Raw genomic sequence first — 17,390 nt, forward strand, 5'->3', positions numbered from 1 at the left:
TGTGCTTCGTATGGTTTTTATTAACTCGGTTATGTTGAACCATGTGGATAATAACACTTGTTATTACACGTGTGCTTTGTATGGTTTTTATTAACTCGGTTATGTTGAACCATGTGGATAATAACACTTGTTATTACACGTGTGCTTTGTATGGTTTTTATTAACTCGGTTATGTTGAACCATGTGGATAATAACACTTGTTATTACAGGTGTGCTTTGTATGGTTTTTATTAACTCGGTTATGTTGAACCATGTGGATAATAACACTTGTTATTACACGTGTGCTTCGTATGATTATTATTAACTCGGTTATGTTGAAGCATGTGGATAATAAAGAAAAGCATTTACCTCTTTGTCGTGGTCCCGTGCCCACTGCACCTTCTCCATGAGATCACTGAGGTTATGTCTGAACGGAATGTAGTGTTCGTACGGCTTCAGATGGTGGTAGAAATGTTCATAGTAGTGGGAGTCTTGTTTCAACACCAGTGAATTACCACCAAACAAGTACGGCAGTCGGTATGCTGCAACCGTCCCATCCACATTTATCTGGTATTTGTACTGAAAAATACAAATGATACAAGATATGAAAATATTAAAAATTAAAATGCTGAAATACAACAAAGTGAAAATAATAAACTGATTATTTGTTTGCTGAATAAGATACTAAAAAACCCCCACAAAAAAAGAAGAAGCAATTTTAGTGCAGGTATAAAAATAAATATTTTATTATAAAATTGAAATAGCCTGTATTGGGAATGAAAAGATATTATTTTTAATTAATGTTCAACTACAACTCAAGTGGCAAAATTGTTTTATCTGGTTTTAAGTTTATTATAAAGTTGACCTTTAACAATACCCGAGTGCCTTGTTTTATCAGTGATTGTTATATGTGTCTAACATATAGTACTTGTAAGTAATGACAATAAGAGAAGAAACCCACTTCCACCACAAGATTACTAAAATGATCTTTTACAAGCACTTTCCATCAGTCAGCACAGCACAGAATATATCCTTTGATATACCAGTTGTGGAGTATAAAAAAAAAGAAGAATTAATGTTTTCTTTTAGTCATTAAAAAAACTTGTTTGTTTTGTTTAACGACACCACTAGAGCACATTGATCTATTCATCATCGGCAATTGGATGACAGTAATTTGGTAATTCTGACATATAGTCTTTGAGAGGAAACCTGCTATATTTTTCCATTAGTAGCAAGGGATCTTTATATGTACCATCCCACAGACAGGGCTTTTGATACACCAGTTGTGGTGCACTCGTTGAAATGAGAAATAGCCCAATGGGCCACTGACAGGAATTGATCCTAGGTCAACTGCACATCAGGTGAGTGCTTTACCACTAGGCTATGTTCTGCCCTCATTTAATTTTAAAACATTCTGTGTGAACATGACTGGACAGGAAATGTTTAATTAACGACACACTCAACACATTTAATTAAAAAACATTCTGTGTGAACATGACTGGACAGGAAATGTTTAATTAACGACACACTCAACACATTTTAATTACGGTTATATGGCGTAGGACATATGGTTAAGGACCACTTCATGGGCTACTCTTTTCAATTAGCAGCAAAGTATGTTTTATATGCATCACCCCACAGACAGGATAGCACATACCATAGCCTTTGATATACCAGTTGTGGTGCACTGGCTGGAATGAAAAATAGCCCAAATGGGCCCACCTATGGGGATCGATCCTAGACCGACCGCGCATCAAGCGAGTGCTTTACCATGGGCTATGTCCCACCACCTGTGTGAACAAATGTATACCTTAAAGAAATCAAAGAATGAAATGTGTTTCACAAGTTCTCCGTATTTCTCTGGTTCTTTCTTGAAGAAGAACATGTTGGTGAGCGCGGCGTCGATGGTTTCTGGATGGTTGCGTGACATCACCACCAAGTCAAGACGTTCCTGACGACTGTCCCGACCACGCCAGAACGCAACGTCGGACTTCTCGCTCCAAGGCGGTCCGGTGTTCGCCTGGACGGAAAACATGTCTAACGATACCCTGAAACAATACATATAAAATACACATTCTGAGAGTTCTGCTAAAGCAATACACACATACACGTCCACTACCTGGCCCAACAAAGTTTGTATCTCCTAACTTCAAGGGCCATAACTCTGTTAAAAATGGGTAAGTCGCAATGAAAGTTAAACTTGATCTGTAACAGTACATGATAAAACTATATAGAAAATTTCATCTCAATATCTTCAGGCATTGCACAAAAAAAAGAAAAAAGAGTCTGGAATTGTGGGGTTTTTCATATCTCTTAAGTTCAAGGAGCATTAACTCTGTGAATAAATGGGTAAATCACCATGCAAGTTAAATTTGATTTGTAACAGTACATGATAAAGCTATCTAAAAAAAAATTCATCTCAATATTTCAAGGCACTGTGAAAAAAAAATCTGGAAAATCGTATGTGGGACAGACAGACGGACAGATGAACAGACAGCGACAGAAGTACGGAGATGAAACCTATAATCCCTTCTGAGTGGAAGCAGGTGTGATTTAATTGGTTTAATTTAAATACTGACGCTATACATTAACACAAAACTAACATTAACCAGCCAGAAAGGTAATCCTAGCACATGGCTAAAGTTTGTTTCTTTACCGACACCACTAAAGCACATTGATTTATTAATCATCAGATATTGGATGTCAAACTGACAGATAGTTTTAGAGTGGAAACCTGCTATATTTTTTTCATCAGTAGCACTTTCATACAGACAGGACAGCATATATCACAGCCTTTGATATTCCAGTTTTGGTGAACTAATTGGGACGGGAAAAACACCCATCAGAGAATTAGTCCACTTAGGTGATTCGGTCTTATGATGCAAGCATCTAGGGTGAGCACTCTACCGACTAAATGTGACAGAATAAAAATCAACCTCCATTGAGAGGATTCGAACCACAGTCTCTCAGTACGAGAGTCCAGCGCTCTACCAACTGAGCTAATAGGGAAATGCCTACTAGCTACTGCCAGTAGGAGCACTTTATACCAACACTACTACATACTCCCCCCTCAAGTGAAGCTACGTCCCGGAGCTGTGGGCCATGGGCAGTTGAACTGTTACTAGAGTCCAGCACTCTACCAAATGAGCTAATAGGGAAATGCCCACTAGCTACTGCCAGTAGGAACACTTTATACGAACACTACTACATAAACTAGACCCCAACCTCAGCATGTAGCTAAGACACAGTTACTAATATGTGCAAATTAAATGGTAAAAAATTTAATCTGCACAAACCAATCAGACCTTGCACAAACCAATCAGATCTTGCTGTTTTAGGGGAGCTATCACTCTTGCTCCCCATCACTCTCCTAAAACTAATTCAAGGAGAGTGATTTTTAGCTCACCTTAAAATGTGAACTTGCATGGTATCAAAATGGTAATATCTTAAATGACTCCCCCTAATCGAAGTTAAAGGCGCAATTAATCACTCTCCTCAATTTTGATTTCATGTCGAGGTCGGTTAGTTTATGTGAAATACTAACATTATACATCGACACAAAACTAATATTGACAGGGTTCGATAAATTCACTAGCCCTCGGTCCAACCTAATGAATTTTTGGTCTGGCCTAAAGGAAATTATCAAGTGTATTACTATCATACAAAGAACACTAACCAAAGCTTCTGTGAGGGTTCGTGACTTTCTCAAACCCTGATTAACTGGCCAGAAATGACCGCAAATGTATATCAAAGACTGTTACCGATATGTCAAAATTAAATGGCATAAATATACTAAGAGAAAGAAATAAGGGAACACTTTGTATTGTAGACAACTTTTATTCACTATTAACATTGTAATAATGTTTGTATAATGTACAATAGGGGGATAGAATGTCTGTAATGTTAGATTGAATGTCAGTAATGTGAGATTGAATGTCAGTAATGTCAGATTGAATGTCAGTAATATTAGATTTAATGTCAGTAATGTGAGATTAAATGTCAGTAATGTGTGATATAATCTCAGTAATGTGAGATTGAATGTCAGTAATGTTAGACTGAATGTCAGTAATGTGAGATTGAATATCAGTAATGTCAGACTGAATGTCAGTAATCTTAGATTGAATGTCAGTAATGTGAGATTGAATGTCAGTAATGTCAGACTGAATGTCAGTAATGTTAGATTGAATGTCAGACTGAATGTCAGTAATGTGAGATTGAATGTCAGACTGAATGTCAGTAATCTTAGATTGAATGTCAGTAATGTGAGATTGAATGTCAGTAATGTGAGATTAAATGTCAGTAATGTGTGATAAAATCTCAGTAATGTGAGATTGAATGTCAGTAATGCTAAATTGAATGTCAGTAATGTTAGACTGAATGTCGGTAATGTTAGATTGAATGTCAGTAATGTGAGATTGAATGTCAGTAATGTTAGACTGAATGTCAGTAATGTGAGATTGAATGTCAGTAATGTCAGACTGAATGTCAGTAATGTTAGATTGAATGTCAGTAATGTTAGATTGAATGTCAGTAATGTCAGACTGAATGTCAGTAATGTTAGATTGAATGTCAGTAATGTGAGATTGAATGTCAGTAATGTCAGTAATGTTAGACTGAATGTCAGTAATGTGAGATTGAATGTCAGTAATGTGAGATTAAATGTCAGTAATGTGAGATTGAATGTCAGTAATGTTAGATTGAATGTCAGTAATGTCAGACTGAATGTCAGTAATGTGAGATTGAATGTCAGTAATGTGAGATTGAATGTCAGTAATGTGAGATTAAATGTCAGTAATGTGTGATAAAATCTCAGTAATGTGAGATTGAATGTCAGTATTGTCAGACTGAATATCAGTAATATCAGATTGAATGTCAGTAACATGGTTCTGACACTGTTGATGATGTAGCCCAGTGGTAAAAAGCAATCATTTGATGCACGGTCAGTCTAGGATCAATCCTCTCAGTGTGCCCATTGGCATATTTCTCGTTACAGCCAGTAACCCACAACTAGTGTAACAAAGGCCATGGTATGTGTTATCCTGTCTGTGGGATGCTGCATATAAAAGATCCCTTGCTACTAAATGAAAAATGTTGCGGGTTTCATCTCTAAGACTGTTACTTCCAAATTACAAAATGTCCGACATCAAGTAGCTGATAATGAATAAATCAATGTGCTCTAGTGGTGTCGTTAAACAAAACAAACGTGAACTTTTAAAACTTTCCTGTTAAGTGTTGGTGTGATACCTTATGTCTTTCCATCAGCATATTAATACTCTTTGAAATCCGAGAACCAGCAAACGCTTATTAAACAGGTTGTGTAAAATCACCACCTGCTGCATATTAATACTCTTTGAAATCCAAGAACCAGCAAACGCTTATTAAACAGGTTGTGTAAAATCACCACCTGCTGCATATTAATACTCTTTGAAATCCGAGAACCAGCAAACGCTTATTAAAATCACCACCTGCTGCATATTAATACTGTTTGAAATCCGAGAACCAGCAAACGCTTATTAAACAGGTTGTGTAAAATCACCACCTGCTGCAGATTAATACTGTTTGAAATCCGAGAACCAGCAAACGCTTATTAAACAGGTTGTGTAAAATCACCACCTGCTGCACATTAATACTGTTTGAAATCCGAGAACCAGCAAACGCTTATTAAACAGGTTGTGTAAAATCACCACCTGCTGCCTTTTAATACTGTTTGAAATCCGAGAACCAGCAAACGCTTATTAAACAGGTTGTGTAAAATCACCACCTGCTGCACATTAATACTGTTTGAAATCCGAGAACCAGCAAACGCTTATTAAACAGGTTGTGTAAAATCACCACCTGCTGCCTTTTAATACTGTTTGAAATCCGAGAACCAGCAAACGCTTATTAAACAGGTTGTGTAAAATCACCACCTGCTGCCTTTTAATACTGTTTGAAATCCGAGAACCAGCAAACGCTTATTAAACAGGTTGTGTAAAATCATCACCTGCTGCCTTTTAATACTGTTTGAAATCCGAGAACCAGCAAACGCTTATTAAACAGGTTGTGTAAAATCACCACCTGCTGCATATTAATACTGTTTGAAATCCGAGACCCAGCAAACGCTTATTAAACAGGTTGTGTAAAATCACCACCTGCTGCATATTAATACTGTTTGAAATCCGAGACCCAGCAAACGCTTATTAAACAGGTTGTGTAAAATCACCACCTGCTGCATATTAATACTGTTTGAAATCCGAGAACCAGCAAACGCTTATTAAACAGGTTGTGTAAAATGACCACCTGCTGCACATTAATACTGTTTGAAATCCGAGAACCAGCAAACGCTTATTAAACAGGTTGTGTAAAACCACCACCTGCTGCACATTAATACTGTTTGAAATCCGAGAACCAGCAAATGCTTATTAAACAGGTTGTGTAAAATCACCACCTGCTGCCTTTTAATACTCTTTGAAATCCGAGAACCAGCAAACGCTTATTAAACAGGTTGTGTAAAATCACCACGTGCTGCATATTAATACTCTTTGAAATCCGAGAACCAGCAAACGCTTATTAAACAGGTTGTGTAAAATCACCACCTGCTGCCTTTTAATACTGTTTGAAATCCGAGAACCAGCAAACGCTTATTAAACAGGTTGTGTAAAATCACCACCTGCTGCCTTTTAATACTGTTTGAAATCCGAGAACCAGCAAACGCTTATTAAACAGGTTGTGTAAAATCACCACCTGCTGCATATTAATACTGTTTGAAATCCGAGACCCAGCAAACGCTTATTATACAGGTTGTGTAAAATCACCACCTGCTGCATATTAATACTGTTTGAAATCCGAGAACCAGCAAACGCTTATTAAACAGGTTGTGTAAAATCACCACCTGCTGCCTTTTAATACTGTTTGAAATCCGAGAACCAGCAAACGCTTATTAAACAGGTTGTGTAAAATCACCACCTGCTGCACATTAATACTCTTTGACATCCGAGACCCAGGAAACGCTTATTAAACAGGTTGTGTAAAATCACCACCTGCTGCATATTAATACTGTTTGAAATCCGAGACCCAGCAAACGCTTATTATACAGGTTGTGTAAAATCACCACCTGCTGCATATTAATACTGTTTGAAATCCGAGAACCAGCAAACGCTTATTAAACAGGTTGTGTAAAATCACCACCTGCTGCCTTTTAATACTGTTTGAAATCCGAGAACCAGCAAACGCTTATTAAACAGGTTGTGTAAAATCACCACCTGCTGCACATTAATACTCTTTGACATCCGAGACCCAGGAAACGCTTATTAAACAGGTTGTGTAAAATCACCACCTGCTGCATATTAATACTGTTTGAAATCCGAGACCCAGCAAACGCTTATTAAACAGGTTGTGTAAAATCACCACCTGCTGCATATTAATACTGTTTGAAATCCGAGAACCAGCAAACGCTTATTAAACAGGTTGTGTAAAATCACCACCTGCTGCATATTAATACTGTTTGAAATCCGAGACCCAGCAAACGCTTATTAAACAGGTTGTGTAAAATCACCACCTGCTGCATATTAATACTGTTTGAAATCCGAGACCCAGCAAACGCTTATTAAACAGGTTGTGTAAAATCACCACCTGCTGCATATTAATACTGTTTGAAATCCGAGAACCAGCAAACGCTTATTAAACAGGCTGTGTAAAATCACCACCTGCTGCCTTTTAACGGCCTTCCTTTCTTACCTGCCCATCATCTCCAGAGTAGCTTCAGTGATGTCGTAAGTTGGCATGACGATATCCCGCGTATCCTCTGAACCGCACCATGACAGAATGGGTAATGGGTTTTCACTGAGTTTCTTCTTCTCCAGAGGCCAGTCACCGAGATTGACTATAAACTCTACATTTGGCAGCTTCACCTGTAATGTAACAAAAAATCCCTACAATGTTGAAACAGCATGAATGTACAGTCAAACCTTCAATAGGCAGCCATCAAAGGGAATATCATTATGTGACCTTTATGGACTGCTTAGTGTAAGACAGGTTGGTTTATGCTATATTAGACGATTTGGGAGAATAAAAATATGGTCTCTTCATCACAGGTGTCTGCTTGAGCATGTTTGACCATATTTCATGATTACTTATACACTAAATATCAGTCCATCCATTTCTGCATCTATCCATGCATTCTTTCACTCCTTTCCTACATCTAAGCACATACCCTCCACCCATCCATCTGTCAGCCATACCTGTACCAGTCTCTCCCTTCCTACATTGTTCTCTCATGTGCATCATCATCTGATTGCTAGGCTATCTATCCACCAAAATTCATCCATCAATTAATCCATCCACCCACTCATCCAACCATCCACCCACTCACCCACCAACTTATCCATTCAGCCACCCACTCGTCCATCCTTCCACCCACCCACTCATCCATCCATCCACCCACTCACCCATCCAACCATTCATCTACTAATGTATATATTCATTCACTCACCCACTTACTCCTCAATCCACCTACTTACCCATCAATTCACCCATCCACTTATCCATCAATCCATCCACCCACTCATCCATCCACTCATCTGACCATTCACCCACTTATCCAACCACCCACCCACTCATCTATCCATCTTCCCACTTATCCATCCATCTACCCACTTATCCATCCATCCACCCACTTATCCATCCATCCACCCACTTATCCACTCATCCACCCACTCATCCAACCATCCACCCACTCACCCACCCACTTATCCACTCATCCGCCCACTCATCCATCCTTCCACCCACTCATCCATCCTTCCACCCACTCATCCATCCATCCAACCACTCATCCATCCACCCACTCATCCATCCACCCACTCACCCATCCATCCACCCACTCATCCATCCATCCACCCACTCATCCATTCATCCACCCACTCATCCATCCATCCAACCACTTATCCATACATCCACCAACTCATCCACTCATCCATCCACTCATTCAACCATATACCAACTCATCCACTCACTCATCCATCCACCCACTCATCCACCCAGTCATCCAACCATCCACCCACTCATCCAACCATCTATCCATCCAGCCACTCATCCAGCCACTCATTCATCCATCCACCCGTTCACCCTCTGAACACACCACTGCTGTCTGTCAAGTGATAATACAGCCTTTACGTACAGGTTGCATGGAATACTGGTTTTACGTACCTTTTTAACTATTGATACGAGTATATTATCCACAAACATCTTAAACCCCACATGTTGGCCGTAGGTCTTTCGGTATATCTGAAAAACAGAAGAAGGAGAAACCAAAATTGACAAGTGACATCACTAAAGGCAAGAACAGTGGACTCTGGCCAGACTAGGGTGGGATCGAGCTCAGTTGGTAGAGCGATTGCTTGAGGTGCTTGCATTGTAGGATCAAACCACTTCAGTGGACCCATTCTCCGATAGGGCTTTATTTACCCACCCCATCGAGTGCCCCTTGACTGGTATGTCAAATGCCATGGTATGTGCTGCCCAAACTGGGGAGGGATCGAGCTCAATTGGTAGAGCACTCGCCTGAGGTGCTAGCATCACCCGATTGAACCTCCTAGGGCTTTATTTTCCCATCCCATCGAGTGCCCCTTGACTGGTATAACAAATGCCATGGTATGTGCTGTCAAGTCTGTCAGAAAGTGCATATTGAAGGATCCCTTGCTGCTAATTAAAACATGTAGCAGGTTTTCTCTGAAGACTATGTGCCAAAACTTACCAAATGTTTGACATCCAATAGTCAATGAATAATAAATAAATGTGCTCTAGTGGTGTTGTTAAAAACAAATCTCTCTAATCTAGCACTATGTGTATATCAGCACATTTTGTCAGTCACCCTGTTGTCTCTGGTTTAGACGAGAGTCCACTGTATATTGTGTAAATGGACCCAGACATATGAGTTACCATCTGTGCAAAAATCAGTTACATGTACACAAAGCTTTTTGTAGGCAAAAATATTTTTGTCGCGACATCTTTAGATTTAAATCAAAGGACGGAGACAAGGCATTTCAAGGCAGAACTAAAACTCCAGAATTCTTACAAAATACAGAATGTTTTTGATCTTCAGTGTCCATACTGGTAGGATGTATAGTAATAGACAGGGTGTAAAGTACACTTGCTTAGAACGAAACTACTGCATAGAACAAACTCATTGTAAAGTCCCGTTTGTATCTCCCTATACATTAATAACCAACTTGTGTAAATGTGTACAACAAACTACTGCTATAACGAACTAACTATCATGGTCCCTTCCAGTTCCTTTTTAAGATTACTTTACTGTATTATAATACATTATTATTCTGTGGGGTTTTTTGTGCAAATTTATTGATGTATAACTGTGACAAATTTATTGATGTATAACTGTGACAAATTTATTAATGTATAACTGTGACAAATTTATTGATGTATAACTGTGACAAATGTATTGATGTATAACTGTGACAAATTTATTGATGTATAACTGTGACAAATTGAATAAAATCACATAGTGTTGCGAAGATGATTTTCTACTAAATTTGTTACTGTTATAAAATAACGAACAATTCTTATGATTACAAACAACACTTTTATTTAGGTGAAAACATTACACAAAATCAGTTTTAGCGACATCATCCTTTTAAATAAATTGTATATTCTAGAAGTTCTAGAACTTTGTTTTAATTGGATTTGAAAATTCACTGGCCATGGTGAAAAATTTAATTTTAAATTAAAAACAAAAACAGAGTAAATTAAAATATTTAACTGTTCAACGAACATTTTGCATACTGAGGTCATGTTTAATCAATTTGTCAAGTTACACAACAGATATGCTCATCAGGCATACTTCATGTTTAGAGAAACTGCAAACAATTTTCATCAGTTTAGAATAAAGTTACCTATAAAAAATTTAAAATAATCGTTTCCACTAAAACCATTTAATAGTAAGTTATAAAAATAATCCATGTTACTTATTACAACAATTAACAGCATTAAAAACAAATGAATATTTTGTCACTTATAAAGGAGTATATATTTATTTACTTATGAATGGGAACTCCCCCCCCCCCCCCCATAAAATGTACATGTATTACAGTTTAAAGCTTACAAACCCCCACCAAATTAGTAATTTTTCAATGTAGGTACTTTGTTAAATTTATCTATTTCATGATATTGTGTACTTAATTATTTAAAAAAAATATATATATTTTTTGGACAAGTCTTGCAATTTATATGATATTTTCGAAATTAAATAAATTAGTATCACATTTAAAGTTTTGCAAACATAAATGGTGATATGCAACCTTAAAGGTAGTACTAAAGCAAATAACTTATGGCTGGGTCAAAGTTGGAGATGCACAAAACTTTTGATAGAGCAATTAATACCACAAGAAGAAAAACCCATTAGTTGCATCTGGGCAAAACATTTATGCAATTTTATTTCATCTAGTACCATTGTGTCAATTAGCTTTCATCTAGTACCATTGTGTCAATTAGCTTTCATCTAGTACCATTGTGTCAGTTAGCTTTCATCTAGTACCATTGTGTCAGTTAGCTTTCATCTAGTACCATTGTGTCAGTTAGCTTTCATCTAGTACCATTGTGTCAGTTAGCTTTCATCTAGTACCATTGTGTCAGTTAGCTTTCATCTAGTACCATTGTGTCAGTTAGCTTTCATCTAGTACCATTGTGTCAGTTAGCTTTCATCTAGTACCATTGTGTCACTTAGCTTTCATCTAGTACCATTGTGTCAGTTAGCTTTCATCTAGTACCATTGTGTCAGTTAGCTTTCATCTAGTACCATTGTGTCACTTAGCTTTCATCTAGTACCATTGTGTCAGTTAGCTTTCATCTAGTACCATTGTGTCAGTTAGCTTTCATCTAGTACCATTGTGTCAATTAGCTTTGTGCTTGAAACATGTATGGCGTACCTGTTAAAAAAGTACTATTTTTTTTGCAGAACTTGGGTAGTCATAGACGCTACCTGTTATCTCTGAAATGAGCAGCTTAACCCCCAATGTTTTCTGATTCACTTTAAGGGTGAGGGGTGATAGTATTTATATCTGTGGTGTATACATGTGTCAATTAATACACTGCAGATAGGAGTTGTAGCCACATATGTTACTAATGTGAATTTTTTTTTTTTTTTTAACAACATCACTGGAACACATTGATTAATGAATAATCGGCTATTTGATGTCAAACATTTGGTAATTTTAACTCGCAGTCAACAGAGGAAACCTGCTACATTTTTTTCTAATGCAGCAAGGGATCTGTTATATGCACTTCCCACAAACATGATAGCACATACCATAGCCTTTAATATACATGTACCTATCGTGGTGCACTGGCTGGAACGAGAAATAGATGTTACTATTGTTGTCTATGTGATTTAATTTGGAGGTCTATACCCTAAAAGCTGGTTACTGTTTTGCATATTATGATTTTACCTGTATTACTGTTAGTATTAGAGTAAACAATCTTTGGGTTCCAGTGTAAAGAAGAAAATAGCGGCAAAACAATGAACTTTTGTTTTCAAGGTTTTACATTTTATAACTTGAATAAAGTTACATCGGTAGGTATATTGATGTCATGGATGGGTCAAAGATTACTGGTTGCCAACTATTTGTTAGTGAAATGTTGCATGTGACAGCAAATTGAAAGAAGTGACTTACAGGTGTTACTTTTGTTTTTGTATGATTGTAACATTGTAGTTGTGGGTTTTTTTGTGGGTTTTTTACCACTTGCCATCGGGATCGTACAAAGTAATTTTTAGTGGCCTAAATCTAAAAACCACTGGCCTCGAGCATCAGGCCACCGTATTCTAGAACCTAGCTCTGAGTATAAAAGTGGAAAGTGTTTAAAAAATATTGGTACATGTATACCGGTATATACTGTGCTGTTCAGTGTATCGGCGCACCTAAGCATTCAAGGACACTGTGAAATACTTAATAAAATGTGTCTCTCACCAATGAAGCTTTGCATAATCTGAGGTACACTACAAATTGTTTTATGTCTGTAGTAAATAAATGTTTTAAAAGTGTCCATAAATGTAGACACCCCTTTGTATCCAAACGATTTGCATGTCCGGTGATTCGGCGCAGTAGATGTGGATCGGTGACCCCACTATTTATAAACCGCTCATGACCTCACTTTGTAGCCCATAAATGCTACACTATTGTCGCAGGATTATTTTAGTACTTTTTTGTTTTATCTTGTTAAAAAATATTACTGTTAAAATGAACGATCACACATGACCCATCTCGTGATCAGATTCGGAATCGTTTTTTTGAGTGGCACAGTACTGTTCATTGTCATGCATGGTTAAGATGCCTACATGGATTTTTTTCTCGGGTAGATTGTGCACACACGTGGATCTTATTTCTTTTTTTTTTCTTTCTTTTTTTTCTTCTTCTTTTTTTTTTTTTAAACAATGTGACAGCTGGCAACTGGAATGACGGTCAATTAAGGTGTAAAACCTTTGTTTCGTTTCCTTTTCAGTTGAAATAAAAATAACAGAAAAAAATAAATTATACCCTTTACTAAAATTTCTAAAATGCAGGAAAGGTGTTTTTAGACTGGTTTTAACATTCTTATTATTAATAAGGCTGACCTACTTTGCGTTTATATACACGAAAGCAGGTGAATGATTTATTTTTAAATTATGATATAATTGTTGATAATTCTAAAAAAAAAAAAAAATCAATTGTACCATTAACAATAAATATGTTGAAAATGGAATTGAACTTTAATTCGTTAAAAACACTGACAACATTACAACTTCCTAAGCATACTTGAGCAAAATACCAAGTGCGCCGAATTACCGGACGCGCCGATACACCGGACACGGTTGTATATTATATACATGTGTATATGATTGTTGGTAGTAATCATAAATAATGAACATGTCATCTTTAATGTATCTTATCTCTACAAAAATGCCTTGAACTGTGAACAGGTGATTTTATCAACACACCACCAACACTGTGCTCCATCAGGTTATTTTGAATCCATAACACTGTACCTGTCATGGAAAGAATTTCACTGAAATAAATCTTTTCGACAAACCCGTTCTAGCATCGATGTGAAATAAATCTTGTTTAAATAGACAGTAATGCTCTCTTTATGTACCTATCCCAGTTAATGTGTACCTGCTGTGAAGAATGAAACATGAATTTTTATTCAGTTAACGCCCATTCAACAAGCTGTATCCAGTCTTGTGGAAAGTACTATTATTTAAGAAAAGGACAAAGGCTGGGTAATCAGCTACTTGGAGAATCATTAAGTATTTATTTCTCGATAAATTTTATTTACTCATACATGCCAGGACCCTGTTCCATGAAGCAATCTTAGCCCTAAGATCACCATAAGTGCATAGCTACCTTATGCACTAAGGTGATCTTAGTGCTAAGATCGCTTCGTGGAACGGAGCCCAGAGCCACATTCCATGAACTGATCTTAGCTCTACGGTCATCTCAAGCACATGAAATAGTTATAGCACTTAAGGTGACAATCTTAGCTCTACAGTCATCTCAAGCACATGAAATAGTTATAGCACTTAAGGTGACAATCTTAGCTCTATGATCACCGTAAGCACCTAAGGTAGTTATAGCACTTAAGGTGACAATCTTAGCTCTACGGTCATCTCAAGCACATGAAATAGTTATAGCACTTAAGGTGACAATCTTAGCTCTACGGTCATCTCAAGCACATGAAATAGTTATAGCACTTAAGGTGACAATCTTAGCTCTACGGTCATCTCAAGCACATGAAATAGTTATAGCACTTAAGGTGACAATCTTAGCTCTACAGTCATCTCAAGCACATGAAATAGTTATAGCACTTAAGGTGACAATCTTAGCTCTACGGTCATCTCAAGCACATGAAATAGTTATAGCACTTAAGGTGACAATCTTAGCTCTACGGTCATCTCAAGCACATAAAATAGTTATAACACTTAAGGTGACAATCTTAGCTCTACGATCACCTTAAGCACCTATGGTAGTTATAGCACTTTAGGTGATGATCTTAGCTCTACGACCACCTCAAGCACATAAGGTAGTTATAGCACTTAAGATGATGATCTTAGCTCTACGACCACCTCAAGCACATAAGGTAGTTATAGCACTTAAGATGATGATCTTAGCTCTACGACCACCTCAAGCACATAAGGTAGTTATAGCACTTAAGATGATGATCTTAGCTCTACGACCACCTTAAGCACATAACGTAGTTAGAGCACTTAAGGTGATGACCTTAGCTTTATGACCACCTCAAGCACATAAGGTAGTTATAGCACTTAAGATGATGATCTTAGCTCTACGACCACCTTAAGCACATAACGTAGTTAGAGCACTTAAAGCGATGATCTCAGTGCTATGACTGCTTCAGCCAGTCTCGGATGTATCGTAGTTAAGCCATCGGACTACAGGCTGGTAGGTACAGGGTTCGCAACCCAGTACCAGCTCCCACCCAAAACGAGTTTTAAGGACTCAATGGGTATGTGTAAGGCCACTACAGCCTCTTTTCTCTCACTAACAACTAACCCACTGTCCTGGACAGACAGCCCAGACAGCTGAGGTGTGTGCCCACGACAGCGTGCATGAACCTTAATTGGATATAAGCACGAAAATAAGTTGAAATGAAATGAAATGGAATGGGGGGGGGGGGGGGGCAGGAACGTTGTCTTAGAATTGAACTATATGTTGTATTAGCATAATCCAATTAAGATTACAGCGTGCTGCTACATGTATGCTGTGCCACCCATTATTAAAGTTGTATTAACATAGTCCTATTAAGATTACAGCGTGCTGCTACATGTATGCTGTGCCACCCATTATTAAAGTTGTATTAACATAGTCCTATTAAGATTACAGCGTGCTGCTACATGTATGCTGTGCCACCCATTATTAAAGTTGTATTAACATAGTCCTATTAAGGTTCCAGCGTGCTGCTACATGTATGCTGTGCCACCCATTATTAAAGTTGTATTAACATAGTCCTATTAAGATTCCAGCGTGCTGCTACATGTATGCTGTGCCACCCATTATTAAAGTTGTATTAACATAGTCCTATTAAGATTCCAGCGTGCTGCTACATGTATGCTGTGCCACCCATTATTAAAGTTGTATTAACATAGTCCTATTAAGGTTCCAGCGTGCTGCTACATGTATGCTGTGCCACCCATTATTAAAGTTGTATTAACATAGTCCTATTAAGATTACAGCGTGCTGCTACATGTATGCTGTGCCACCCATTATTAAAGTTGTATTAACATAGTCCTATTAAGATTCCAGCGTGCTGCTACATGTATGCTGTGCCACCCATTATTAAAGTTGTATTAACATAGTCCTATTAAGATTACAGCGTGCTGCTACATGTATGCTGTGCCACCCATTATTAAAGTTGTATTAACATAGTCCTATTAAGATTACAGCGTGCTGCTACATGTATGCTGTGCCACCCATTATTAAAGTTGTATTAACATAGTCCTATTAAGATTACAGCGTGCTGCTACATGTATGCTGTGCCACCCATTATTAAAGTTGTATTAACATAGTCCTATTAAGATTCCAGCGTGCTGCTACATGTATGCTGTGCCACCCATTATTAAAGTTGTATTAACATAGTCCTATTAAGATTACAGCGTGCTGCTACATGTATGCTGTGCCACCCATTATTAAAGTTGTATTAACATAGTCCAATTAAGATTACAGCGTGCTGCTACATGTATGCTGTGCCACCCATTATTAAAGTTGTATTAACATAGTCCTATTAAGATTACAGCGTGCTGCTACATGTATGCTGTGCCACCCATTATTAAAGTTGTATTAACATAGTCCTATTAAGATTCCAGCGTGCTGCTACATGTATGCTGTGCCACCCATTATTAAAGTTGTATTAACATAGTCCTATTAAGGTTCCAGCGTGCTGCTACATGTATGCTGTGCCACCCATTATTAAAGTTGTATTAACATAGTCCTATTAAGATTACAGCGTGCTGCTACATGTATGCTGTGCCACCCATTATTAAAGTTGTATTAACATAGTCCTATTAAGATTACAGCGTGCTGCTACATGTATGCTGTGCCACCCATTATTAAAGTTGTCCTATTATTACAACATAGTCCTATTAAGTTGTATTAACATTCCAGCGTGCTGCTACATGTATGCTGTGCCACCCATTATTAAAGTTGTATTAACATAGTCCTATTAAGGTTCCAGCGTGCTGCTACATGTATGCTGTGCCACCCATTATTAAAGTTGTATTAACATAGTCCTATTAAGATTACAGCGTGCTGCTACATGTATGCTGTGCCACCCATTATTAAAGTTGTATTAACATAGTCCTATTAAGATTACAGCGTGCTGCTATGCTGTGCCACCCATTATTAAAGTTGTATTAACATAGTCCTATTAAGATT

At 37.6% G+C, this 17,390-nt stretch overlaps 1 protein-coding gene across 1 annotated transcript in view; it reads right to left on the bottom strand.

Annotated features, from left to right (window-relative positions):
- Window positions 1-17,390, bottom strand: part of LOC121388593 (protein O-glucosyltransferase 2-like) — a 63,641-nt gene that overhangs the window by 14,985 nt on the left and 31,266 nt on the right. Inside the window, exons 4-7 of the mRNA XM_041519996.1 lie at window positions 9,163-9,240; window positions 7,696-7,868; window positions 1,790-2,027; window positions 349-558 (exon numbers count right to left, since the gene is read on the bottom strand). Of these exons, the coding sequence (XP_041375930.1) occupies window positions 349-558; window positions 1,790-2,027; window positions 7,696-7,868; window positions 9,163-9,240 (699 nt within the window). The remainder of the gene's footprint in view (window positions 1-348; window positions 559-1,789; window positions 2,028-7,695; window positions 7,869-9,162; window positions 9,241-17,390) is intronic.

Source organism: Gigantopelta aegis, chromosome 14 (genome assembly GCF_016097555.1).
Source record: "Gigantopelta aegis isolate Gae_Host chromosome 14, Gae_host_genome, whole genome shotgun sequence".
Lineage (NCBI taxonomy): Eukaryota > Metazoa > Mollusca > Gastropoda > Neomphalida > Peltospiridae > Gigantopelta > Gigantopelta aegis.